The sequence below is a fragment of the Gobius niger genome (genome assembly GCF_951799975.1).
Source record: "Gobius niger genome assembly, chromosome: 17".
Lineage (NCBI taxonomy): Eukaryota > Metazoa > Chordata > Actinopteri > Gobiiformes > Gobiidae > Gobius > Gobius niger.
In genome coordinates, this window is record NC_136868.1 from 14,457,825 (window position 1) to 14,484,216 (window position 26,392).

Sequence of the window (26,392 nt, forward strand, 5' to 3'; positions counted from 1 at the left end):
AAGAAAACACGGGATCTGATTGGCTGCCCCTTGATTTTTGAGCTGTCAATCTTTACAAATCTCAAACCCGATTGGACCGAGCAAAGCCTCAACGCCCGCCCAACCACTAAGACGCTGAGCTATTCCCGTACAGTTTACGCTAATCCTCTGACGTTAGCGTGCTCAGCGTGGGCCTGAGGTACGTATTTGACGTACCAGATTTTCCGGCAGGTGAGGAGGACAAATGCGGAGAAAGGAGCGGAAGAAGAGCTTTGCTGCCAGGTAGATTGTTTGTAATAGGTTTATTTTTTAGTGGAAAACACAGCAAATGGACGGGAACCAAGCAGCACTGGTCGAAAGCCTTGTTATTTGGGTGAGTTTAGACTATTAAATATTTGAGCGCACTGGATCTAGCGTCAAAAGCACCGGGGATCTGTTTACTGTGACAGATGATTTACCTGTTTGGCTGAGGTGGTGACTCTCGCAAGGGCAAAACAAGGGGAAAAGGCTGGAAATGTTCAACTTAAGATTTAACATTTTGTTGGTCTTTCTTGATAATTTTGTTTTTATAATATTCCCTGAAACACATGTGCTTAGAGATTGCAGCTCTCGATTTCCTAGTTGGATCGGGCATTTAATCCAATTAACTCCAGGTAAATTTGTAGAGTGATTCTCCTTTGTTTAGCTTGGCTTACTGCTGACCACAATGCCAGGCTACTTAATGTGATCCTATATCTATTTAATGCATCTGCTCCTGTGGCAAATAACAGAGGCTGCTGTCTGTTGTTAAGAGTTTTGCCTCTCTTCTCAAATGCTTCTCACGCATACAGGGGCCAGACCAGAGTTGAATAAATACCATCCTTGGGTTAGGGACCATCCACCTATTCTCATCAGCCTACTGAAGACCTTTATCCAGGCTTACACTTTGTTTTCATTGTATCAAACTGATCTCTCAGATGTGCCATGAAACAATACAACATATTTACACCAAACATACTCTTTTTTTCTTGTCTTTTTAGCTGCAGACTTTCAACGTCTCTGCTCCCTGTACAACAGTGCCAGATCTCACCACCGGCGAAGCAATATCACAGGCCCTGCATCAGATGTAAGATGTTGCATATTTTGACACATTTAGTTGTGATTGTGAGATTGTGAGATTATTATTATTTGTAAAATTATGCGTGTTGTGTGTTGCAGTGACCCAGCGTGGTTCAATGACGGATGGCTCAGCCGCATCAAAACAGATGTTGAAGATAACTGGAGACTGAAGGTGTGATCACTGATCACCCATTTAAAAATAACAGCATCTTTATTTAGTCGAGCCGGTGCATGTTCATGACGTAAACACACTGGGATTGTAGCCACTGCCAGTGACTCTTTTTCCATAAATGTCAAGAAACTTTAAAAATAACTCTCAGTCTGTAAAAAATATGTCGATTTGTGTTAGTTACATTTTCAACATGACTTTTGAGTACAGTGATCAACAATAATCTGTAATTATTTTTATTGCCAACTTCATGTTCCTTCTTTTGTCTTCCCCTTTTCATTATGTTCCTTATGTTACTGATAGGACTTTACTCCCTGATAACAATTGACATCTGTCTAATGTTATAGATGAACAACCTGAAGAAGATTCTTCAGATGATGCTTGACTATTATAATGAGGTATGTACTGGATACTGTATGGACAGTAAGTTCACTTCACATCGAAGGCACAAAGGCAAACATTACTGTGTTTGAGGTCAATATCTAATATTCTGACATTTGTTTTATTGAGGGTTTGAATTCTGTTTGATCAAATATAATCTTAGCTCACTTGCCAATGGACAGTGTTCAAGTTTTCTCACTGACATAACTAAGCCTCTCTTGCCACTCTACACCTGCAGGCCTTGGGGCAGGACATCTCGGGTTTCCCTATGCCAGATCTGGCTCTCGTGGCTGAACACTCGGATGCTATGCAACTGGGACGACTGCTGCAGCTCGTGCTGGGATGTGCCGTCAAGTGTGAGCGGAAACAGGGTAAAAAACCTCCTACTTTTTATAATTATGGAATATTGCTCAAGCAGGCACATAGCTTTTTTCTAAATGAACTGTTGTAAACCATTATGTTTAGATTACATTCAGACCATCATGACTTTGGAAGAGTCTGTTCAGCACGTTGTAATGACAGCCATACAGGAGGTGAGTCAAAGTCAAAACATGCTCTATGAAGACTGTAAGTGATGTGTGAGTGTATCTGTGTTGATGGAACGGTTTTCTTTTTGATGAAAATATTATTTTTGCTCATTTATGTAGAAGAGGTGCATGTCTTGCTTCATATTGAAACTGTCTACTAATGTATTATACTGTATTTAAATAGAGCCAGTTTGTGACTTGCTCGTTTTGTCTATACAGTTGTGGCTAAGAAACTGTCGAAACCAGTTTGATTTAATTTTCTCTCATCTTTAGCTCATGTCCCCATTTGGAACTGAGCTGTCGGGGGACATGGAACAGCAGGTCAGTGTCTTAACTCTCTGAGCAGATTATTAATAGATTCATAATTTATAGAGAGTCACTTTAAAAAAAAAAAAGTTTTTCTTTTGCATCAGCTCAAAAAGGCCCTTGAGGATCTTGCTGAAGTCGCCGCAGAAAAGGATGGTCTTGCCCAACGCTGCCAAGAGCTAGACGTACAGGTATTCATATAATACACATTAACTATCAGAGATGGATTGACATATGAGACTATCAGCCTTGAAGGAAAGACCTATATTTTGTTCAGGCCGGCCATTTGAGTCAAAAATATTTGCTGAAAATGCTTTATGTCGATAGTGGAAGCTTAAAGATTCCTGCCACGCATATTTTCCCTAGCCATACTTTTCAGTTGGTCATCGTATTAGTCCTCGGCTGCTCTGGAGTTTGCATATCAGTTTTGGAATTGGTCTTGGAAAAAAACTCATGTCAATTTTTATTAATTACTATGACATTGACCGCTTCAGTGTCACGGTCAGCATAAATCATGAATGCCGTTGGGCGGGTACAGTATAAACAGGACTTTGGTGAGACTCTTGGGCCCATTGTCCGGAGCTGCTGTGGCAGAAACACTGTGAGCTCACAGTCTGGGATTCACTGTCCCAACTGGGCTGCGTGATTCAGCACAGGCTAAAAGGGAAAACTAAATTAGCAAACTCATTAACCCACTGTTCAACTGGACTTTCAACAGATTTTTGCTTTTGTTCATCTCTCGACACAAGCTGGTAAGTCCCATGTGGCGAAACAAAAGCTCAACTAAATGGTTTCCTAACTCTGCTAACAGATGGTCTAATAATCCCAGTGGGGTCCAAGCAATGTTGGGACTGACTAATGAAAGTAATATTTGATTTCTATGGAAACCAATTCCCTTCTGGGCGCATATTGCAAACAGTTTGCTAGTCTGCGATTTATGGTGAATGCTCATTGCTCAAAAATACAATTTTTAGACAGTAAAGTTGAAAATGATGTAGTTATTGACAATTGTTTGTTTATCATTTGTGCCGTATGAATAACACAAATGGAAATAAAAAACAATGTCTTGGGAACAGACTTAAAAAACTAACCACGCATTTCTATTAACACGTTTCCCCAAGATTAACTCGCTGCTGCTAAGCCTGAATAACTATTAACAGATGGGAGGATGAAGGCCGTGATGCTCCAATAATGGCTTCTTTGCATGAAAACACCGTCCAAGTCTTAAATAGCCCCTGCCGCTATTATTTTTAGTGCCTCTATGGACATTTCTTCTTGTGCAGGTGGCGATTCTTCAAGAGGAGCGTAACAGTTTGTTGGCGGAGAATGATGTTTTGACAGATCGGGCCAATCAGCTGGACTCATTCGACGACCCCAGCACCGCTTCAGGGAAAAGGCACAGTGTGTTACAGCAACAACTGGAGGCCATTCAAGAGGAGAACTTCAGGTGTGTCTACTGCATGTGTAGGATTACAATACGAATACTTGTTTTACTGTAAAACTGAAATTCATCTTTGTTGAGTGAAATATCCGCTGATTTCAAGAGGATTTAAGTATTCAGTAAACAATGCAAAGGATGTCTTGTCATAAATGTTAAATTAAAAAAATCAGTTATTAATGGCAGATCAGTCTTATAATTCAGATCAATTTAACACATTGAGTTTCAAAAAGGGAAAAAATACAAAACTGGACACACTAATACACCTTATGTGTAATTTTGGTAGCTCTGTGATGAACAGAAGTGAAATAAATGATGATCAAAACTTGTGAAAAGTCACAGCTGGGCTTTTATATATTATTGCGTTTCTTTTCTTTTCATTTTTTAATCCACAGGGGCGTGGTGTTGTGTAGCAAACAGCTCTTGACAAAGCAGAATCGGCTTCCCATGGACAGATCGAAACAGTTGAGATTTTAAAATTTGTCTGAGTTTTTAAATGGTCAAAATTGGTCCAAGGACGGCTGAAAAACATCTTGTTTAAATCTTCAATCTGAGAACCAGGCTGTTTAAAGCGATTGACCACACGCGGTGTTTCAAAACGTGTCAACAATGTCGTAGTTGAAAATTGACTTGAAACGGATATATTCAGGCATTTGCCTCTTCTGAGAACGTTAGTGTCCATCCAGAAAGGAGAGTGTTGCATAAAACCCCCGTTATCTCCGATTCAAGAAAAAAATCTGTAATTTTGATCAAAACTAGCCTCTGTTAAGCTTATATTTCTCAGGAATTAAAGAGAAGAATAAACTGTTTTCACCTACAGAGAGCTTAGAGTCTCACCTTTCAAATGAGCCATAGCATGTGTCAAGAGCCATAACATAGAATATGCTGTGGTGCTACAAAATGAAAAATGGTCTGGATTGTTGGCACTCAAGAGCTAAATCCCCAAAACAGAGCGACACTCAATGTGATAACCATGGCCAGTCCATTCTGTAGTACGGGCAGCATGAATGCTTTTATAGCACATGCAAACATGGACAGTCTTTTCTGAAATGTCTTGTCCCAAATGGAATTCCTTATTTTTCATAGATTTCATTTCTGTTTTTTTTAATATATCAGTCCCTTTAGACACACTTTGGATATGGAAAATTCTTATCATCATTAACTCTCCGCAAAGGAGCCAAAGGAGCACAATTACGCACCTCCTCCAGCAGATGGCGCCTAGGTTGCCTACAATCAGGGCCGGCCTTGGTCAATGTAAAAGGTCTGTTTCTGATCTAAATGCTGATCTAAAATCCAAACACATATCCTGGTGCTTGTGCAGGCCACCAGTGATTTAATTCTGTCTGAGCTTAAAGTCATATACTGAGATTAAGTTGATTAAGGCAACCCTGGCTGAGCTGTGCTTGGACACATGCTGCAATTGGGCATTATTATTTTTTTTTTTTTTAAATTTTCTTTCTTCCTTCTTTCCATCACATACATAATTTTAGACGACGAAATGTCATGTTTCGTCAGAAGTCTGCATTACATAGCCATCGAAAAAAGGAACAAATAGTATTATTCCTATTGCAGGGGTTTATCTTATGTACAGAAATGTGCATATATATTACGTATTAAAATTCATACTGATTTTAATCTCCTATAGGCTGGAGGCAGCTAAAGATGATTACAGGATCCACTGTGAGGAGTTGGAGAAGCAGCTGATCGAGGTGCAGCATCGAAACGACGAGCTGACGAGTCTTGCAGAGGAGTCCCGAGCGCTCAAAGACGAACTGGATGTGCTCAGGTCTGCGTCACTGTGGTGGAGCTATCATTCGCACAATTATATTGATACCAGGTCCTGAACAGCAGATATGAAGTAACACACATATCTGTTTGTTACTTCATTATCTAAAGCAAGGGTCTGCTAACAGTAGTGGTAGGAGTCATATTGGCTGAAAGTGTTGACGATAAACTTCTGGAAACACCACATAAATATTCGTCATGAAATGTGTCCGTAAATTCCTGGTTTTTGCATCTGTGGTCAATTTGTTTGTGCACAGGAGCTCCTCTGACCGAGTGGTGATGCTGGAGGCCTCCATTGAAACGTACAAGCGTAAATTGGAAAACCTTGGGGACCTGAAGAGGCAGATGAAGCTGCTGGAGGAGAACAACATGACGTACATGCAAAACACTGTCAGTCTGGAGGAGGAGCTGCGCAAGGCCAATGCAGCCAGAGCACAGCTCGAGACGTACAAGCGGCAGGTACTTTCTGGGTATTTGAGGAAAATACTGCTGATTTAATGTATAACCACTCAGTCTCTGACTTTCTCAGGTCCAGGAACTGCACAGGAAACTGTCTGAGGAAACGAGGCGGGCGGATAACCTGGCCTACGACATAAAAAAATTTGAAGAGAAGCATGAAACTGTGATTAAGGAGAAGGAGGTTTGTTTTGTTTTTAATTTATTTATTGAGCTGTTCAAAAATATTTATTTTTCAAATTAATTTGTAGAGAATAATTGTGGAGAGAGACTCTCTCAAAGAGCTCAATGAGGAGCTGAAGTGCACTCAGGCTCAGGAGCACCAACTCTCTCGAGCAGGTAATGCCGCTACAGCTGAAGGAACTGTACCTGCACGCTGCTTTGTATCATTTACATCATGTCTTTTCATTCAGGGATGCTTCCTTCTGGCAGCCCCAGCCTTGATAACCTGGCGGTTGAGCTGATGCCTCTTGAGTGCAGGTAAAGGGGAACTGCTTTGCGTCTGTATGATCTCAAATTCATGATGACTATAATATTGTAGCTTTTGATCAGGGAGAAGTTCATTCGGCTGCAGCATGAGAACAAGATGCTTCGGACGCAGCAGGGGGAGAGTGAGAGGGAGACGATCACAGCTTTACAGACTCAGCTGGAGGAGGCCCATAAGAGCCGCAGTGAAGGGGACACAGAGATCAGGTACATGTCAGACAGATCTAGCTTTATCAACAAACCTCTGTATTTATGTTACCCATGTGTCGTCCAGGCTAAGCAGAGAGCGGGTCAGTGAGCTGCAGCAACAAGTGGAGGACCTTCAGAAGGCCCTGCAGAGTCAGGCAGCTAAGCCAGATGACGTAAGCATCTTCAGTCACTGGGTTTAACCATTTTAATTGATATTCACTATGTTTTATTGCTTTGTATGTGTTTTCTTCAGTCCAACTTGAAGCGGAAACTTGATGCACATATGTAAGTAGAATATTTTTAAGCTGAATAAACGTCAGTAAATTGTTTATTTACTGTGTCCTGTTTTATCTTTTTGTCTTTGTTCAGGGTCCAGCTAAATGAGGCACAGGATGAAATTTTGAAAAAGAAAGAGCTCCTGGAGGACCTTCAGCCTGACAACACTCAGAACTGTACGAACCTTTGTTTAATATATAAATGCAATTTTAAACCATATAGCCAGATTAGGACACTGAGTGCTTGTTCTTTTGACATTTTTAAAACAATATAGATACCATAAGTAGGTTTCATGTAGCTTGTTCAAGTAAAATAGTGTAATTTAAATAAAAGTACAAAAACATGCATCATTTAGATATTCATGACTGATGCTTAAAATGATGTGCATTTTTCTTTTAGCCATGAAGGTCGATGAACTGATGGCTGCTCTCAAGAAGAAAGACGATGACATGAGGGCGATGGAGGAAAGATATAAAATGTACCTGGAGAAAGCGCGAAATGTGAGTCAAGTGTTGTATCGACTTTATACCTTTTTAGTCTGTGTTGTTGCACATCGGTTCACGACACTGTTTTTTTCTCTTTTGTAGGTGATCCGCGCGCTGGACCCTAAACTGAACCCAGCCACAGCTGAGATCCAGGCTCTGAGAAACCAGGTGGCCGACCGGGACAAGCAGATACTCAGCCTGGAGGTAAAAAAAAAAAAAGCTAATCCTGTGTCATTAGTTTAGTTTATAATTTTTGCTTTTCTTATGTAGCGCCAATGTGAGCAGGCCAAGCTGAAGGAATATGAAGAGAAGCTGATTGTCACGGCCTGGTATAACAAGGTACAGGCTTATTTGTTTTAGCTGTTGTAGAAAAATATTATTATTATATATATTATTATATTATTATATTATTATTATATTATTGAAAGGTCTTTTGGAGAAGGAAGCAAGCTTATAATTATATATATTATAAAGTTATAATTTTAGAGCAATTAATATAAAAAACATGACAATTTTCTTTCTTTTTACTCTTAATGTGCCATCCACAGAGTCTGAACTTTCAAAAGCTGGCCATAGAGTCGCGTCTCGGAGGTCGTGCCGCTCCGATGCTCGCCCCGGGACAGTCCTTCCTCTCGCAGCAGAGACAGGTGTCCAACACGCCTCGCCGGACACTCTCGATGAACGTGCCCGCTGCGGCCACCTCTAAGTAGAGACTGTCCCACAGCCAAATGCACCACCTGTTTATAGAGACAATCCCGAGCAGTGGACACTCAAGTGGCCTTAAACACATGACCTCAGCGCTCAGGAGGCGAGTGTCATGACTAGCACTTAAACAATCAACTACAACTGCGATCAAATCATCTAGGGGTTTTCTTATAGCCTTTGACAATGGCCCTTTTCTTGTCGACTGCCAGTTTAGTGCACTTCTAATGATCACAGTGATTGTGTCTAGGCAGGGGAAATAATTTATCTTATTGCGGTTTTCTCTTACATGGAAGCTCAAACTTGAATGTTTAATAGGAAACTTGAATTATATCACTAATGTGTTAATGACAGAAAATAGCTATTGTTTGTACAAGCCTTTGTTTATACTATGCAGAAGACGGGAGTCCTTTATTGTCGCCAGCTTATATTAATATACACTTTATAGTGATTAGTTTGGTGCAGGTCACCTCAGTGGCATTTCTATTTCAAGTCAAAGTCCTCATGGTTAAAGATGTAAAAGGTAATTTGTAAAATAGAAAAAGGGGTTGTTTTTTAGATACTCATTTCTAAATACACGTATATTGGCAATGAACGTAATACAATAAACTTACGAAATTCATGAAGAACACCAGCTTTTAAACCAAATGTTGAAAGGAAATTGAAAGGTGAAGATGAACCTATTACTTATTTTTGTGCGTCTGCCGACATTTCAGTTGTATGTCAAAGCTTTCGCTTGAGTTAGTTTCAATGTAGCTGGAAAAGCTTGTGTGAAAGTGTAAACGCTATGAATCATTTAACGCTACAATGAATATCTTTGTGAGAATAAACGTTTGTTTTTGAATACAATTTTGGCAGCTTTGTGTTGTGTAAAGGGATATAAGAGCCTCAACCGAAATTAGAACTGGGAGCTTCTGGTATCCAGCAAAAAGATGGTGCTCATGGAAGGAGGCAATAGAATGTGCAGAGAAAAATCAGGTCCTGGCACTCATCATTTGCAAAAAGTAGAAAAGGCTTTATTTGTCAATACTCACAATTTTATTGAATTATAATGTTTAAAAGGAACATTTGTGCCATAAAGGAAGTATAACCTTTAATTTCACGTGACAAATCGCTCATCAAGTTTTACCAACTTTATCAGGAAAGGCCGAGATTAAATAAAAGCAAGCAAAGTCTGTTCACAGTAAGACTTTCACCGAGGCCGGGCGCAGAGCTGAAAAGGATGTGGAGTGCGTGTCGCTCCGATGATGCCTTCTGTTTTGAGCTTGATTCCGTCCAAAGTGACGAACGAAAACTTTTGAAACAAACTGATGAAGAACAGGAACAGCTCCATCCTGGCCAGGCCCTCGCCCAGACACACTCGCTTCCCTGCGACACAAGCAAGTACACACGTCAGGCTATACTGCAGTACTCATTATGCTATACAGAAGTATTTGTGCATTTGGACATATTTGGACTGATGTCATTGTCTCTGGCATTCACTACTCAATGTTTGGTCTAATCTGTGTAGAAACGTTATTGTGCCAAGGTCATCTTGTATGTATGGTCTTGTTTTTCCTTGATATTTCCTTAAATCAGTGGCTCCCAACCTTTTTTATCCCGCATACCCCTTGAGTCCTTAATTTCTACTCAAAGTACCCCCTAAACTCTAAGGTGCAGCCAAGTAGTTAGATATGTTGGTTATGTATTGTGTATAAATAGAGCAAAAACACAATGAAATTCAAACCTTTTACTGCAAATTATCATTAACTCGTTGACTGCTAATGACGTCTATAGACGTCAATTAGGTTTTTCAATGGGAACAGCTTCAGCAAAGCCTTGAGCATGTCCATCCATCCATCCATTTTCTTCCACTTGTCCGTTTCCGGGTCGTGGGGGCAGCTGTTGGAGCCTAAATCACATTGTACCAGCCCCTTATGGCTCCTCCTGCAGGTGGTGGGTCCACAGAAGGACGGCCTCACGATTCTCAGGCCTGTTGGTCTCTCATAAGGAGCTTCTGACCCGTCACCTATAGGACCTGTTTGCAATGGGAGACCCTACCAGGGGCACGAAGCCCCCGACAACAGAGCTCCAGGGATCACCACGTTAAGGTGGCGGTTCCAGGAGGGGCCTTGAGCATGTCTGGTGTTAAAATGCTGCCACCTAGTGATTCAATAAAATAACTACAAGTTATTGTATTGAGTCACTAGGTGGCAGCATTTGTCTTTCGTTTTCTCAGCTTTTTGGTCAGAAAACAGCATTTTGGGTGATTTCACCTACTTTCTACGGACAATTACTAAAGAATGGAAAGAGGTACAAACAAACTTGATTTTAGATGAAAGAAGAGAGTCTAATCTTTCTTTTGGTGGGTTCGTGTTGACATAAACCAAGACCTAAATTTTTGTGGGTCTTGAAAAAACTGTCAAAATCCTGAAAAACCTCTGGCAGTGGGGAGTTCTCTGATTTGAAAATGGCTGGCTGTCAATGAGTTAAAAAGAAGGTTTCTTTGAAAATAACATCAAACTACTGTTCAGTTTCTCCTTTTTAGATCTTAAATATTAGCAGGGGACTTGGAAATATACCCCTGCAAAGTGCTTGCCTTGGACTGCAAATCTTTGGGGTTGGTGTGTTACCTGCAGAGAAGGGTAGAAAGGCCTCCCTCTTGACAAACTTTCCCTCTGAATCCAGGAAGTGTTGTGGGTTGAATTGGTCGGGAGTGGCCCATTCAGTCTTATCAAACAGCACTGAGGTCAGAATGGGCATTACAGACGTCCCCTGTTAGTAATGTGAAAAAGAAATGTTGTTGAGTCAGATCGCCTTCACATTCACCCATACACATTGTAGTAGAGTCTGAATTAACATGTTGTTGTTAAAGCTTTAACATCTCCTACCTTTGGAATGAAGTACCCTCCAAGCGTCATGTCCTTGGCTGCCCTCCTGAACCCGTTGAGTGGCACAATGTTTCCTATTCTCTGGATCTCGTGGAGGACAGCGTCCGTGTAGGGCAGGAAGGCGCGGTCGGCCATCGTGGGCTGTCGAGACTGTCCGATCACTCTGTCGATCTCTGCATGGACTTTCTCTGGAAATATAGAGAATATTCAAATGTGAGAAAGGAGGTGTAGTGTTTTTCATTTGTAGTGTGGTGTTGCGTGATAGTGGAGTCTAAAGTCATGCTCAGTGTAAGATATTTCTGGGCTGAACTCGCCTTGTATGTGAGTGTCGTTGATGAGGTGGATCAGACCCCACTGCAGAGTCTTGGAGGTGGTCTCGGTCCCGGCCAAAAACAGGTCCAGACAACAGAGGACCAAGTTCGTCTCACTGAACCCCAGCTCTTCTTTATTGCTTTGCTGCCAAATAAAGACAAGAGACATACTTTAATACATCAATACTCAATACTCTTGCCTGATATGCAGAAGTTATAAAATATATGTTAACTCTTATTTTCTCCAGTTTGGAACGACCCAAATCTGAAAGCTTCTTGGAAAAAAAAAGCAACGAAATAGCGACAACAAGGATGAAAACACAACAAAAACATGCTAAAAATTAAAGACTGACAAAAAAATAACAAAAAACTGACCAAAAAAAGTGATGACAAAGCAACAAAAAAGCCACAAAAGAGCGACAAAAAAGTTACAAAAATGTGACGAAACACCTATTTTTTTTTTTTTACAAAAGGGCGACAAAAAAACGACAAAAAAAGTGACATAGAAAGAGAATTAAATGTGACCAACAACATGACAGAAAAGTTACAATCAGTTTTGTAGGCCTTAGCTTTAAAATGACTGTTGCTCTGCAGTTGAGAAGCTTTTAGATTTGGGTAAAGCTGAACTGTAGAAAATTTGCTTGGTTTTAACCTTACAATGGGAATGAAAGTGCAGCTAAAACTAAACAACCAGCCAGAGCAGTGGTTACATTCTCCCTGCTGAAATCCCTCATTGGCTGCACATATTAGAAAACGATTAGCCAGTAATGATTAAACGTAATCATTAAATTTGACAATGTGACCTCTATATAGTTTGGCATAGAATTGTAAATTAACTTTGGGACCGACCTTTGTCTCTATAAGGAAGGTGTCGATGTAGTCTCGTGGGGAGCTGGGGTCCAGGTCCAGCTTGTGCCTCTCCACCTCCTCCCTGATGAAGGCCTCGAGGGACTTGGCCCGGATGAAGATGCCATTGTGCGGCCCTGGCATGTGCGCCATCAGCACTGGGAAGGCATCATAGAGCTTTGTGCAGGAAAATGTTATGGAATGAGTTCAGAGAAAGATCAAAAGGGATTGCTGCAAAATGTATTATAGTTTTTTCTTTGGAGCACAGATAAAATAATAAATGTTTTACAAGATTGCAGTTTTAGATACAGTAAGGACCATGTTGAGAGATGGTAGCTAACTTTATTCACTCAACATTCACTTTTTTCCCCAGACATGAACTTTATAACATTATATACGGTAACTATGTAACAATTAAAGCAGTACTAAGTAACTCTTGCCCCTAGAGGCCATAAGCGCAACTGCAGGTGTCGTAGCAAGTTGAGATTAATTGTCCGTGAGAGTAAATACTACACTGACAGAAAAGGCGAAGGGAGAGAGGGATATTGTACATCCAATTACACAATGAAAGTATGTATTTTTTTTCCGCTCAAACTTGGCTGTAAATACTGTTTAAAGTGATAGTCTGTAAGTTTGCAAAGTGAGGAGAGAGAGAGATCTGAAAGTAAACGATCAAATTCCTCCACTCTTTAACCAGAAAGCTCTTCTTAGTTTGCAAAAATGAGGAAAACAGAAGCAAAATATTCAAAAGTAAATGACCAAGCTCCTCCCCCTCCTCTGGATTGGACCTGACAGGCCGGTTCACAGGAAAAGCTCGTCTCATTGGTCAACGCGGGAGGAGACTAGACACTGATTAGTTGCTGAGATCCGGGAAGGAGGGACTTCACAAAAAATAATATGTATGTATTATTACTTACTTAACATCAAAATGCAGGACCAGGTGGTGGATTTTGCATATTTTATAACATTTGTAAAACATTTAGACTTCCAGACTATCACTTTAAGTGGTGCTAGCCCGCAGCTAGCGCTGCCCGTTAGCCTGTTAGCTTCTTCGTGATTCTATCAGTGTATTGGTTGCCCCGGAGGGACTACGAAAAGGATTTATTAAGGTAAACAAGTTACTTCGTATTGCTTTAATGCAATTGTTGAAAAAAATATCTTGAAAGCAACAAGCTTATGGTTTGTTATAATAGGGTCCATATCATGTATTCAAATGTATTCAAATGAGGTTTAACAAAATTCTTGTGTAAACTTAGTCCCTTACCAGACTGGTCTTGAGTGTTTCTAGTTCTTATTTATTTATTTTTTCAGAAATTTTGCATAGATATGGTACATAGTTATGTACTAGTATTTGACTTTTTATACTCACAAAAGCCCACACGGAGCCCTCTAAATACGCCAGTTCATTGAGATCGTTGAGCATGTCCTGGAAGCGCTGGTCGGTGTAATCAAACCTTTTCCCAAATACAATCTGACAAATGATGTTGGCCACAGCATTGTTCAAGAGGGGCACCGGGTCGAATGGCTCACCTAAAATATTCATATTATATTAGTATGAGTCCTAAAAAATCTTATTACATGAAGTTATTAGTAGAAAGATGAGTAGCACTTTGCTTTACACAGTGTAGGATTGAAATAGCATGTGATATAAACAGGCATATATACAAAAGCAGAAAAAAACACAAAAGCAGAAACAAAAAAAGTCTGTACATATTTCATTCCTTGAGATTTGCAAACATTTAATCAGAGGAAAGAAAATTGAACAAAACTTTTTTGCAAAAAAAGTGGTATATTTCAGCCAAAACTGCAACTGGTATTTTGTGGTAACTTGGTAACTTTTTTGTACAATTTCATAAATTTCCAATACATTTTCATTGCCGATTTGAATCCAATTTAATGCTTTAAAAAATGCATTTACAGCCTTGATTTTAGTACAACTCATTTAATGACTTTTAATGCTTTTTGAAGTGTTAAATGTCAATGTCAATTTTATTTATGTAAGCCCCAAAGTACTTTACAAACTTTAATAACCATGTTATTACAGTTCTGTAAAGTAAAGTGCAACCATATGTTGCACTCCATTATGTCCCAGCCTCCGTTATGCGCAACCTCTCCAGAGGGACAATAGAGAGCATCCTGACCAGCTCCATCACTGTGTGGCACGGCTCCATCACTGCCTCCTGCTGAAGGAGCCTCCAGTGCATCGTGAGAGCAGCGGAGAAGATCTGCGGAGCCCCTCTCCCCTCCATTAAGGAGATGTACTCCACCCGTCTCACCCGCAATGCCATCAAAATCGCCAGGGACCCTTCGCACCCATCACACAGTCTCTTCAAGGTTATGCCCTCAGGAAGGAGACTGCTGAATCTACGGGTCAGTTCCAGTCGACTGAGGAACAGTTTCGTACACAGGGCCATCAGGAAGCTCAACTCCCTTTGCTTGCGTACAAAAGTTATGAAAATGTTCAGAACTTGAGGTTAGGATTTTGCTTGTGTCCCACAGAGGAGCACGCCATACAGTTAAAGTCTTTAAAAGGTTTGTTAGCCTCAGTGAGGACAAATGTGGACAAATGTTGTCTTCCGGTCGGGGTCATTAAATCATCAGCGGTACCAAGGCTAATAAAACAGAAATGTAACAGCTAAAACATGAAGGTAGGCAACATGCAAATGTTATGCTAACAGCAGCTAAATTTGCGCTAACAGCGGCTAAATGCTAGTATCGGTATTAAATCCGATATTAAAATGTTTAGGCAAACTAATAGGCAAACTCATGGGCTAGTGTGCCCATTAGCAGCCAGCAGTCTGTTCACGTCACGTTAGTACGATTCAACTCGCTTGGTTCCAAAACCGAGCTGGTGCAGATAACCTCGTGCTTGATTGGATAAAGACTGTTGCACAATACTTTACCTTTCTTCTTCTCCATGGCGTCCTGCAGGTAGCAGCTCTCCTCACAGATTCTGTACTCCATTGAACTCGTGGTGAGGCCAAACGCTCGAAGTGTGGCCATCGCAAACCTCCGCTGCCTTCGCCACACTTTGCCATTGCTGAAGAACAACCCCGCTGAGGCACAGACCAAGAAACACAAACCTCAGTCTCTACAGTCCCACTTAAACTGAAGAATGAAATAATTCCCTGCACAGGCCAGAATTAAGGATTAGGAAGTGAGAAATGATTCATAGAGAGTAAAAAAAAAAGAAGGGCTTTTTAACTACATAGATTTTGTTTGGAACTAAAGCGTATCCTTCTCGTAACCTGAGTTTCCAGCGTAGATCCTGGTCACCATGGGGCTGTAGGGCCGGTCCACAAAGTTTTCGGCCTGCGTCACGAGCGCTTCCTTCACCATCTTGAAGCCGCACACAAACACGCTCTTGTCCCGTCCCACGCTGATGCAGTAGACGTTCCCATAGACTTCAGCGAGCTGCGGAGGTAACAAGAGAATGGGGACTCTGTTATCCAGCATGTGACTCTGAGGCAGGGCATGTTTCTCAAGTTGATTTCACATTTTCTCACTTTCAGATTTTCTCCCTCTCTCTAATCTATCTTAATGGGACCAGTAAAATTAATTCAAAGTTTTATACATACAGTAAACTATTGTGTCTCTAAGGAAACCCAAATATAAAAACATATTGTTGAGAAATCTTTGATCAATATTTGACAACTTTTGTTATTCTGCACAGAAACATATAAGTACAAACTCAATACAATCAATACAATAATGTAACAATATGTTTTATTCGTTTGGCTCTTTTTGTTGAGTCTTGAACCTCAAGCATACTTCCATTGTTGTTGTAAACTATAATGTCGTAGCAGCAGTTGCTTGAACTTTCACGACTTAATTACGGATCATACTTTAATGTGTACACCAGTCAGCAGTTTTCTGCAGTGGTCTTACCTTGGTGAGGTAGATATGTGGCTGCTTTGGTTCAATGTTGAAAATGCTTCCGATGAGAGGAAGAGGCCGTGGTCCCGGCGGGAAGTTGGATGGATCCTTATTTCGTATCAAATACAATATCAGCAGCACAGACAAAATAACAATCAGGATTCCCCTCAATTCAAAACGCAAACCCAAGTCGAGCATCAGCATGATTAGAAGCTTTGGAGGAACTAGAGGAAATCCCTGCTGTATCATCCACACAGGGCTGGAAGGATACACTGGTGACTTGTGGTATGTAGATTTAATAATGTGAGTCAGCGGGGCCTGCCCATGTCTCACAAAAGACAATCAGGACCAATTTATCACCCAGGACAACAAGCTGCAACTTTGCTCAGGCCTTTTTTTAGATAAATGCCAATTTATGCATCAACTTTCACCACCAGCAACACTTTTAATTTTTTTAAAGAATAGTGCCCAGAACCTATTTTTCACAGAAAAAAATACAATACAATTATAAAGTATTTCTGCACAGTAATGATGCGTATACATTGTAAATTATCACTGCTCAAATTCCAAAGCCTCTGTTACAAAACTTTAAAAAGCAATTAACCAGTTCTACCACTAGATGTAAACTAATATGGTTCCACACAGAGAAGAAGAAGAGCTATTTTTACTTTATAATATACTTTATGGACTAAAAACAGAATTGTAGAGGAAGTGCTACAGTCTGGATCTGTTTTTAGCGGACTTTGGCGTGGACTTTGAAGGGATGTGGGACACGCGTTATCCCAGTGATGCCGTCGGTCCTCAGCTCGACTCCGTCTGGGACGTAGAAAGAAAGCTTCTGCAGCAAACCAACCAGAAACAGGAACAACTCCATCTTAGCGAGGCCCTCACCCAGACACACGCGTTTCCCTGAAAGACAACGCTCATCATCAGCCATGGTAAGGAAGACTAAATCTGACATATCATTTTTGCACCAGTCATATTTTTGGCATCACCACCCTCCAGATCAGACATGGGCAAACTTTTTGATGCGGGGTCCACATTGGGTTGTTGAACTTGTTAATAGGGTCTGACCGGGGCTTTCAAGCATGTACAATTCTCAAATAGACTGTAATTGCGTAAACACATTTTAAAAAGGAACAAAATAGCAGCAGTTATAGTAATATATATTATATATTATATTATATATGCTATTATATAGTAATAGTTGTTGTCCCAAGTTTAATTAATTTTACGATCTGTTATTACTGTACCACCAAAGAGAAAAGCATCTGTAAGAGGAATTCAAAGACATAGCTTCAGTTTTAAATCTTTGAATTTTGGTTGTCACACCTCCAGCCAGTGACACTTCGCGGAAGAGCTTGCTTCTGTCTATACGGACATTTTTGACACCTCCCTGAACTCATGTCATGTGCCAGCCTGCTTCAAATACTCCACCATCATCCCTGTCTCCAAGAAAGCCACAAAGCACCTTGTCCTGCCCTCACCTCAAGACCATCACCGCCCCCTCTGTACCCACTGCAGTTCACCTACAGAGCAAACAGGTCTGTAGGTGATGTCAACGTGGCCCTCAACGTCATCCTGCAGCATCTACACTCTCGGGAACCTACGGCAGGATCCTGTTTGTGGACTTTAGCTCTGCCTTCAACACTATCCTCCCAGATCTGCTCCAGGAAAAGCACTCCCAATGTGGATTACTGACCTCCAGATGGAGGCGGCTTGTGCATCTGGGGAAGAATGTCTCGGACATCCTGACCAGCATTAGGGTCTCTCAGGGCTGTGGACTTTCCCCCTTTCTCTTTTCCCAGGACAACACCACCCTCATCAGGCTCATTTCAGAAGATGATGGGTACGCTGACAGGATAGGAGGGAGGTGGACTGGCTGGTTTCCTGGAGCAGCCACATCAACCTGGAGCTGAATGCCCAGAAAACAGTGACATGATTGTGGAACTCAGGAAAGTCACAGCCCAACCATCCCACCTCGCCCTGAAAAGACTCCTCCATCTCCATAGTGGACTCCTTCCACTTTCTGGGCACCACCATCACTCAGGACCAGCCATTAGAAGTGAATCACTAGCTTGGTAGTGTTGTATATTACAAGATATCTGTAAGTATATCTAGAAGTTTATTCATTTTGATCAAACTGTTTTTCTGTGATAATAGACTTACAAGCAGCAAAATATATTCAGGGGTTTTAGTAGATCCCATAATTCTCAACGAGTAGAATGTTTCCATTCCTGAGTAGAGCTCACAAATGCCAAACGCACCCGCGAGCAAAAGGTAGGTTACAACTCCCTGTTTTGTAAATTGCTTTAAAAAAAATAAAAAATAAAACATATTGGGAGTTAGAGCAAATCACTCTGCATGTGTTCATTACACATGTGGAGGAACTCAAGAAAAAAAATTGTAATCCAAATCTGAGAGGGTCACCTGGGAAGATTCTGAGAATTTGGGTGAGTTGGGGACGGAATGACCCTAATATAAAAACATCTATATGTAAGAAAGTATGTCATCTTTTATTTTAAAGTTGTATTTTTTGTAATAAAAGTCTATAAGAAGCAAAAATATGTTGAAAATCACCTGCTGAGAAAGGCAGCAGAGCATCTCTCTTCATAAACTTTCTGTCTTTGTCCAGGAAGTGTCCTGGGTTAAAGGTGTCTGGAGTCTCCCACTGAGTCTTATCAAAGAGGACTGAGTGCAGCATGGGCATGATGGTTGTTCCCTGTAAAAACAACATAGACAAAAATATATTTTACAAATCTTCAATATAAGAAAACTGCAGTACCCTACAGTACCTTTGGTACGAAGTATCCTCCCAGTGTGGTGTCTCTAGAGGTCGTTCTCATTCCATTGAGTGGCAGTATGTTTCCTATTCTCTGGATCTCGTGGATGACGGCCTCGGTGTACGGCAGGTTGGCTCGGTCTGCCATAGTGGGCAATCGACTTTGTCCAATCACTCTGTCAATCTCTGCCTGGGCCTTCTCTGAACAGAAATTAAATATGTTAATAAAAAGCAATCTGTAATATAATACATGTTGTAAAAATAATTGGACTGGACTCTTAAAACATAGGCATCTCCTCTCATTGTGGTCTGGTGCAGCTTATATACCAGTGTATTCTAGGTGCCTTACCCTGTACCTCCGGGTGCTTTATGAGGTAAATCAAGGCCCACTGCAAAGCGGTGGAGGTTGTCTCTGTCCCAGCAAAGAACAGGTCCATGGAACAATACGCCAAATTGGTCTCATCAAAACCACCGTCTGAGTCTTTATGCTGCATAAACAGAAATTATAAGTATAACTCCATGGCAGCAGTACTCTATGGCAGTAGTTTTTGCTTTGGCCTGAAGTTCAGCTGATGTTATGGCACTGCTTCACTGTGCTACTGAACATAAATCTACGGCTACATTCGCTCCGACCAAAATCGAATAATTTAAAGTAAACATCTACCAAACTGATAATAAATCTGACTGTCTACAAAACTGGTTCAGCAACTTGATACTTGATGATAAAGCTACTTCTCTCTTGTTCCCTTCTGCTGTTTCTATTTACTTACGTTTTGCATCTCAATAATAAAGGCGTCGATGTAGTCCCGCGGGTTACTGGGGTCTAGGTCCTGCTTGTGCCTCTCCACCTCTTCAGAGATGAATTTATGGATCATTTCAGTGTCCGTGAACATTGTGTTGTGTGGACCAGGCAGGTGCTTCATCAGCCAGGGGAACGCCTCATACAGCTACAAAATCAAAGTCATCGTTGTATCACCCTTATGTTAGTGCATATCACACATTAGACGCAATTTTTACTGAAACATAGTTAGCACGACTATATTTAAGATTTTGCTAAAGATTTTACCCAGGTTTCTTTAGTTTGTTCATTTTTGTGATGTTATTATTGGACACTGACAGGAAGTGATATAGAAGAAGGTAAACAATTTTAAACTGTTGCCGTGCAACCATGTTGCTGTAAGTCAGGGATCTATAAATAAAAGCTCCAAAATTATAAAAAAAAATGTTTTGATTGGGAAAATACATTGAGGATCAATAAATGAATAATAATGACTGTAGCCTCATAAAAACGACTTGCACTTTTCAAGCCTGTATCACAAGTCTCTGCTACACTGTAGCCAATATGCATTCACTCCACACTGCGTGGTAGCAAGCTACTATTGTAGCCACAGCTGCCCAGGGGCAGACTGTCCATTTCCCACTTGCAAGTCACACAATGTGTTGTTTATATCCTGATTTCTTATTATGTCAGTGCCCTCTGCTTGACACCTGTGGAATTCTTTCATTTTATTCTTTCTTCTTATTAATCTGCCTCCTAGTGGCTGGAGTGAGCATTAATGTAATTAAAGAAAAACATTTTTGACATACTTATGAATTTATGCTCTATAAGTTGTGGGCCGGACTGAATCCTCTTGCGGGCCGGATGCGGCCCGCGGGCCGTATTGGTCTGCTGTAAGTGGGAAATGAGTGAGTCAAACTGCTATGGAATGTTACCTTCTTCTATGTCACATCCTGTCAGTAGCTTAAAAATAAAAACAACTTTTCTGCCAATCATTTCTTCTTATGAATTAAAATAGCTGTTTCCCTGATGCCCTTATGCAACTGATGAACTTACAACTGATATTATCCATCTAAAGAAGACATATTTTCAATAGCATTAAAATCTGTCATATGCCCTTTAAAGGAAGAGGCCACCATTTTTAAATACTGAGATATGTTCTTACCTGAGCTGAGACGAGTGGATATGTACCTGTCTATAGCAGGGGTAGGCAACGTCTGGCCCGGGAGCCAAGTCCAGCCCGCCAGCACAGAACTTATGGCCATGAATTAGAAAAATATTATTATGCCAGATCAAATACCAGTTAAGGTTCTCTAAAAATGCAAGAAATAGTGTCAGTATTTTAAAACTTTCCTTGTAAAACATCCCACTTGGTCATGTAAAGTAAAACAGTGATTCTCAACTGTTGGGTCAGGAGCCAAAAGTCGCAAGCCTCTGGAACTTTTTAAAAAAAAATATTTCCCATCTGAGTCTGTTAAAATTAATGTTATTGGGTTGTTTTGAGCTCTTAAAAGCATATCTACAGCTTGTTCAATAAAAACGTGTGGAAAATGCTATGTTTTATGCGATATATGGCAAATAACAATATCTTATTGGGGTCGCGGCTTGTCATCCTGGGGTAATGGTGGGTGACAAAGCCACACCAGATGTACCACCACCAAATGTAAAACATTGGCATTTGCAAAACAAACCATTTACTTCACTACAATCGTGAGGTTCGGCCAAACTTAAATAGGGAAAATGTGGAAGAGCGTGGCTGCTTCTAAATTCACCTCCGTTTGGCCCCATTGAGGAGAAGACGCCTTCTGTGCTCTGTTTATGTGACTCAGGACATGCGTAAAGACCAGACAGCTACATATCAACTCGCCTAAGCTAAGGTAAGGTAAGAACATATCTCAGTATTTAAAAACTGTACAGAATATTAATGAGTTCAGACTGCTGGGACTCCAATGACATCCCATCATTCTACAGTAAAGAAAAGTAAACTAATGATGAAGCATATGCAGTACCTGAGCCCATATTGTGCCTTCTATATAAATAGTATCACTTAAGAGACGGAGCATGGTCTGAAATGTATTGTCGCTGTAGTCAAAGCGTTTCCCCATCACCAGCTGACAGATGATGTTGGACACAGCGTTGTTGAAAAGTCCTGCGGGTGTGAACAGCCCTCCTGACGAAACAATGAAACATGTTCAACCTGGATAGTGCTCGCAAACAGAGACACTAGAAACTGTTTTTGGGCACTTCTCATTAATATTTGAAAATATGAAACGAAAACGCAAACTCGCGATATCAAGTTTATTGTCACACTTAGTTTGAAACTACAGCACTCCTTTCTTGAGACATACAACACTCACATTCATTATAGACATTTAGGAGGCATTTATGAACTGGCCAAGACTTATTGTTGCACACTAAGAGGAAAGTGCTTGTCATATAAGTAAACGGATTATTCAACTTAAAATGTGAAACTAATATATGACATAGACTCATTACATGCAAAGTGACATACAGTGCCTCTCGAAAGTATTCATAAACCTTGAACCTTTGCACATTTTGTCATGTTTACAACCATAAACATAAAGATTTCATTTTTATTTTTTTACTGAACGTTCACACACAAGTAACAGACAACTGTGAAGTGAAAGCAAAATGATACATGATTCTGTTATTTTTCAAAAAATAGAAAAGTGAAAAGTGGGGCGTGCATAAGTATTCATACAGCATGAATGAAAACTTTGTGGAACCCCCTTTTGCTGTAATAACAGCACAAGTCTTTTGGGTTTGACTTTACAAGATTTGCACATGTAGAGACTGACATTTTGTCTTTGTATTTGGCTCCATCCATCTTCACAACTATTCTTACAATCTCCCCAGTCCCTGCTGAGGAAAAGCAGCCCCACAGCATGATGCTCCCCCCTGTATACTTTAAACTGGGGATGGTGCACTCAGGACCATGAGCAGTGTTAGGTTTGCTCCATACATAACGTTTTGCATTTGGGCCAAAAAGTTCAATTTTCTCTCATCTGACCAAAGCTCCTTCTTCCACATGGAGCTGTGTCCTCCATATGACTTCTAGCAAACTTCAAACGGGATTTCTTGTGGCCTCCTTTCAATAATGGCTTTCTTCTTCCACTCGTTCATGAAGGCCAGATTTGTGTAGAGTACGACTTTCCCATGTACAGATTCCCCCAGCTCAGCGGCAGTACTTCACAGCTCCTCCAGAGTTATCTTGGGGCACTTGGTTGCATTTCTCACCAGTGCTCTCCTTGTTCAGTTTGTTAGTTTACGTGAACAGCCGTATCTTGGTAAGTTGGCAGTGGTGCTATACTCTTTCCATTTCTGAATGATGGATTGAACAGTTGCTCTGGGAGATGTTTAAATCTTGGGAAATCTTTGTATAACTTAACGCTGCTTTAAACTTCTCCACAGCTTTATCCCTGACCTCTCTGGTGCTCCTTGACCTTCATGATGTTGTTTAGTGACCAATACACTCCGACCACAGCTCTGAGGGCCTAAAAGAACAGCTGAAATTATACTGAGAGTAGATTACACACAGGTGGCCTCTATTTAACCGTTAGGCCAAGGTGTGAACATTCTGGAGTCATTAGAAATGTTTTAAAGGCAATTTAATGCACTCAGAAAATGCTGTATGAATACTTATGCACGCCCCACTTTTCACTTTTCTATTTTTTGAAAAATAACAGAATCATGTATCATTTTGCTTTCACTTTACAGTTGTTTGTTACTTTTGTGTGAACGTTCAGTAAAAAAATCAAAATCAAATCTTTATGTTTAGGGTTGTAAACATGACAAAATGTGCAAAAGCTCAAGGTGTATGAATACTTACGAGAGGCACTGTATGTCAAGCCTTTGTTTTAATTTTGATGATTGTGGCTTATAGTCCTTTTTCAAAATGTTCTAATTTTCTGGGATTTTTAAGATGTGAGCCATAATAATCAAAATGATAACAAATAAAGGCTACATCTCACTTTGCATGTAATGTGCCACTGTATCCATCCATATGTTCAGCTTGTTATTACAATACCTTTGTGACTCAGCATCTCGTCCTGCAGATACTGGATCTCCTCACGGATGCACTGCTCCATGGGGCTTTTGCCCAGACCGAAGCTCCTCAATGTGGACAAAGCAAAACGTCTCTGTTTTTTCCACTTTTCACCATTGCTCGCAAAAAGACCTCCTGCAGCAAAAGACGCAATGTAGGTTGAGTAATAGGACACATTAGCACAGGGGTGGTGGTTAAGAGTTCTCTTTAGTCATGGTCCAGAGAGATTAGAGCTGGTGCCACAGGTTTCTACTCTTGCCTCACAGTAAGAAGGTCCTAAGTTTGAAACCTATAGGAGGATTTCGACAGGACCGGACCAGTTCGGTTCACTTGAGATCGGTTAATCAAGGAAGGGGCAGCCCCGCAGGTTTGTGTTTCAAGTGACTTTAGGGTCGTCATGGGGGTGGCCAAGGACATTTATATTCATGTGGCAGGCAACAACCACCGGCTGATATCACTGTGCTTTAGTCCTGCATCAAAACACATCAAAGTTTGACCATTAGGTGGGGCAGAGCACTCACCCACAAAAAAAAAAAAGTTATTCTATATTATGCCTTTTATATTAAACAGTCTTAGGAAAAAAAATATGTAAGCGGAGGCAGTCTCAGCAGAGATGCCCAGACTTCCTGATCTGAGGGGACCCCGAGGCGACACCAGGCCAGCTCGGAGACATAGTCCTACCAGTGTGTCCTGGGCCTTCCACCAGGCCTCTTCCCAATAGGACATGCCTGGAACACATTCATAGCTCGCCTACCCTTATTCTCTATTTGCAATTTTGAGCAATGGAATGACAACAGTTCAGAGACACTCTTCCTTAATTAATAGAATGCAAATTGCTCCTACTGCTCCCCCTATTGGCAACACTCTTTCTTCTTCTCTGTACTTTTCAAAAGTCCTTTGTTTGTGTTTATATTTGAACAGGAGCATCCTGGACTATTGTAAAGAGTAGTGGTCCAAGATTCATCCTGATCGTTGTGAGCGTCTAATCTGCAACTACAGAAAAGCAGTTATTGCTGCAAAAGAAGGGTCAGCCAGCTATTTCACACTTATTCCACGCTGTTCTGCAAAATATCTTTGAATTTATTTATTTTATATATTCTATTGATGATAGCAAGTTGTCCAGGCCCTGAGGCAACAGTGCAAAAGAGCTCTTAGATGCTCCACAGCACTACTGGAAAAATGCACTGTGGACTGATGCTGCTCCTCCTGGCAAATGAATTTCCTTCGGGATATATCTTATCTTAACCCAAAGTAGATTTAATTGGGAGGAACACTCAACACACACAAAACCCACATACTGGCATAAATGAGGAAAAATACATAATTTTATTGAATGTTTTCAAAATCAGGCATGTAGGCTATGAGTAGAGAAGGCAAAAAATGCCTGTATTTTCTGTGAACAAGTCATGATAGAGCCTGTTTTAAATTTGTGAATGCCTGACCAATCAGCATGGTGACATGTCCCCCGCCCCCTTCCCCCTAAACCGGTCTAGTCCAAACTGCTCCAGACCCCAGGGCTGAAGTGGTCCCAGGCTGGAGCAGTTTGGACCCCCCTTTGCGAACTGCGGAAACACCCTCACACCGCTCCGGTCCACTCCTATGGAAATGCTGGGTGGCTTCATGCATACTGTAAAATAGATAAATTTAGGTTCTATTAGACGAATGGCAATAAATGTTCTAATCAGACGCTAATAAAGCAGCTTGATGCACAACAACCTTGTATAGAACATGTAATAACTTCTTCCAATTTAAGATCACACAATCCAGCTATGGTCATTCAGACCATTCTAACGTGCTCAAATCTTTACTTTCCTGCTGCTCATCAATGACCACTTACTGACTTATTTCCAGTGACAAGAAAAGAAGCAAAGAAGCAAACGCACGCCTATGTGCCTGTTTTGCTAATTGTGTTTGATGGAGAATGAGATGCCACATTTCAAGGGGCATTCCAATAATAAATATAAGGTAGGAGTACAAGATAAATACAGTGTTATGGTATTTTGCCAGAAGCAGAGAAGCAGAATAGAAAGGTCATAACCTCCTGTTCCTGAGTAAAACCTGTCAAACATTGGGCTGAAGGGACGATCCACAAAAATATCAGCTTGGTTCACCAAGGCTTCTTTCACCATCTTGTATCCACAGATGAAGATAAGCTTATTGCTGCCAAATCGAAAGCTGAAGACATTTCCATAGACTTCAGCCAGCTGTGAAATAACAATAACAGAGAGTTATAACCAGTTTTATTAAATGCATTATTTCCAAAATGAGAATTAACAACAGCTTTTGTTTCAAATTCCCTTGTTTGCTCCAGCTGAAGGAATATAATAATACATCTCTCCTAAATTCACAAACCTACATCCTGCATCCACAACTGTCAAACTACAGTGAAAACAGGTCAATATGAAGCTTACCTTGGAAAAGCCCAGGTGAGGATATTTACTGTCAAAATCCAGGAAGTTTCCCAAAATAGGCAGGGCGCGTGGTCCAGGAGGGTAATTTGGAGGATTCCTGTTTTTAACATAGTCTGCTATCAGGACAAACAGCACCAAAAACAGCAAAATTGACTTTAAATCCAAACTCAGCAGC

General features: G+C 40.8%; 2 protein-coding genes across 2 annotated transcripts in view; one reads left to right on the forward strand and one right to left on the reverse strand.

Moving 5' to 3' along the window:
* Positions 1 to 73: 73 nt before the first annotated feature.
* hook1 (hook microtubule-tethering protein 1) lies at positions 74 to 9,041 on the forward strand. The gene is made up of 22 exons (XM_079575106.1): positions 74 to 352; positions 999 to 1,084; positions 1,177 to 1,249; positions 1,594 to 1,644; positions 1,866 to 1,998; positions 2,093 to 2,160; positions 2,428 to 2,475; positions 2,568 to 2,651; positions 3,744 to 3,907; positions 5,544 to 5,684; positions 5,941 to 6,142; positions 6,213 to 6,323; positions 6,391 to 6,478; positions 6,553 to 6,619; positions 6,692 to 6,832; positions 6,900 to 6,987; positions 7,068 to 7,099; positions 7,184 to 7,266; positions 7,490 to 7,590; positions 7,678 to 7,779; positions 7,846 to 7,914; positions 8,124 to 9,041. Exons 1-22 carry the CDS (start codon positions 308 to 310, stop codon positions 8,283 to 8,285), a joined length of 2,139 nt encoding a protein of 712 aa, XP_079431232.1. The 5' UTR covers positions 74 to 307; the 3' UTR covers positions 8,286 to 9,041.
* Positions 9,042 to 9,429: 388 nt separating this feature from the next.
* LOC306977379 (uncharacterized protein) overlaps positions 9,430 to 26,392 on the reverse strand; it is a gene marked incomplete at its 5' end in the record, with an annotated part of 39,290 nt that continues 22,327 nt past the window's right edge. The window contains 16 exons of the mRNA XM_079575680.1: positions 9,430 to 9,645; positions 10,890 to 11,031; positions 11,148 to 11,335; positions 11,462 to 11,603; positions 12,308 to 12,481; positions 13,674 to 13,834; positions 15,208 to 15,360; positions 15,553 to 15,718; positions 16,923 to 17,089; positions 18,761 to 18,902; positions 18,976 to 19,163; positions 19,312 to 19,450; positions 19,733 to 19,909; positions 21,750 to 21,910; positions 23,789 to 23,941; positions 25,845 to 26,010. Of these exons, the coding sequence (XP_079431806.1) occupies positions 9,470 to 9,645; positions 10,890 to 11,031; positions 11,148 to 11,335; positions 11,462 to 11,603; positions 12,308 to 12,481; positions 13,674 to 13,834; positions 15,208 to 15,360; positions 15,553 to 15,718; positions 16,923 to 17,089; positions 18,761 to 18,902; positions 18,976 to 19,163; positions 19,312 to 19,450; positions 19,733 to 19,909; positions 21,750 to 21,910; positions 23,789 to 23,941; positions 25,845 to 26,010 (2,595 nt within the window). The 3' untranslated portion in view covers positions 9,430 to 9,469. The remainder of the gene's footprint in view (positions 9,646 to 10,889; positions 11,032 to 11,147; positions 11,336 to 11,461; positions 11,604 to 12,307; positions 12,482 to 13,673; positions 13,835 to 15,207; positions 15,361 to 15,552; positions 15,719 to 16,922; positions 17,090 to 18,760; positions 18,903 to 18,975; positions 19,164 to 19,311; positions 19,451 to 19,732; positions 19,910 to 21,749; positions 21,911 to 23,788; positions 23,942 to 25,844; positions 26,011 to 26,392) is intronic.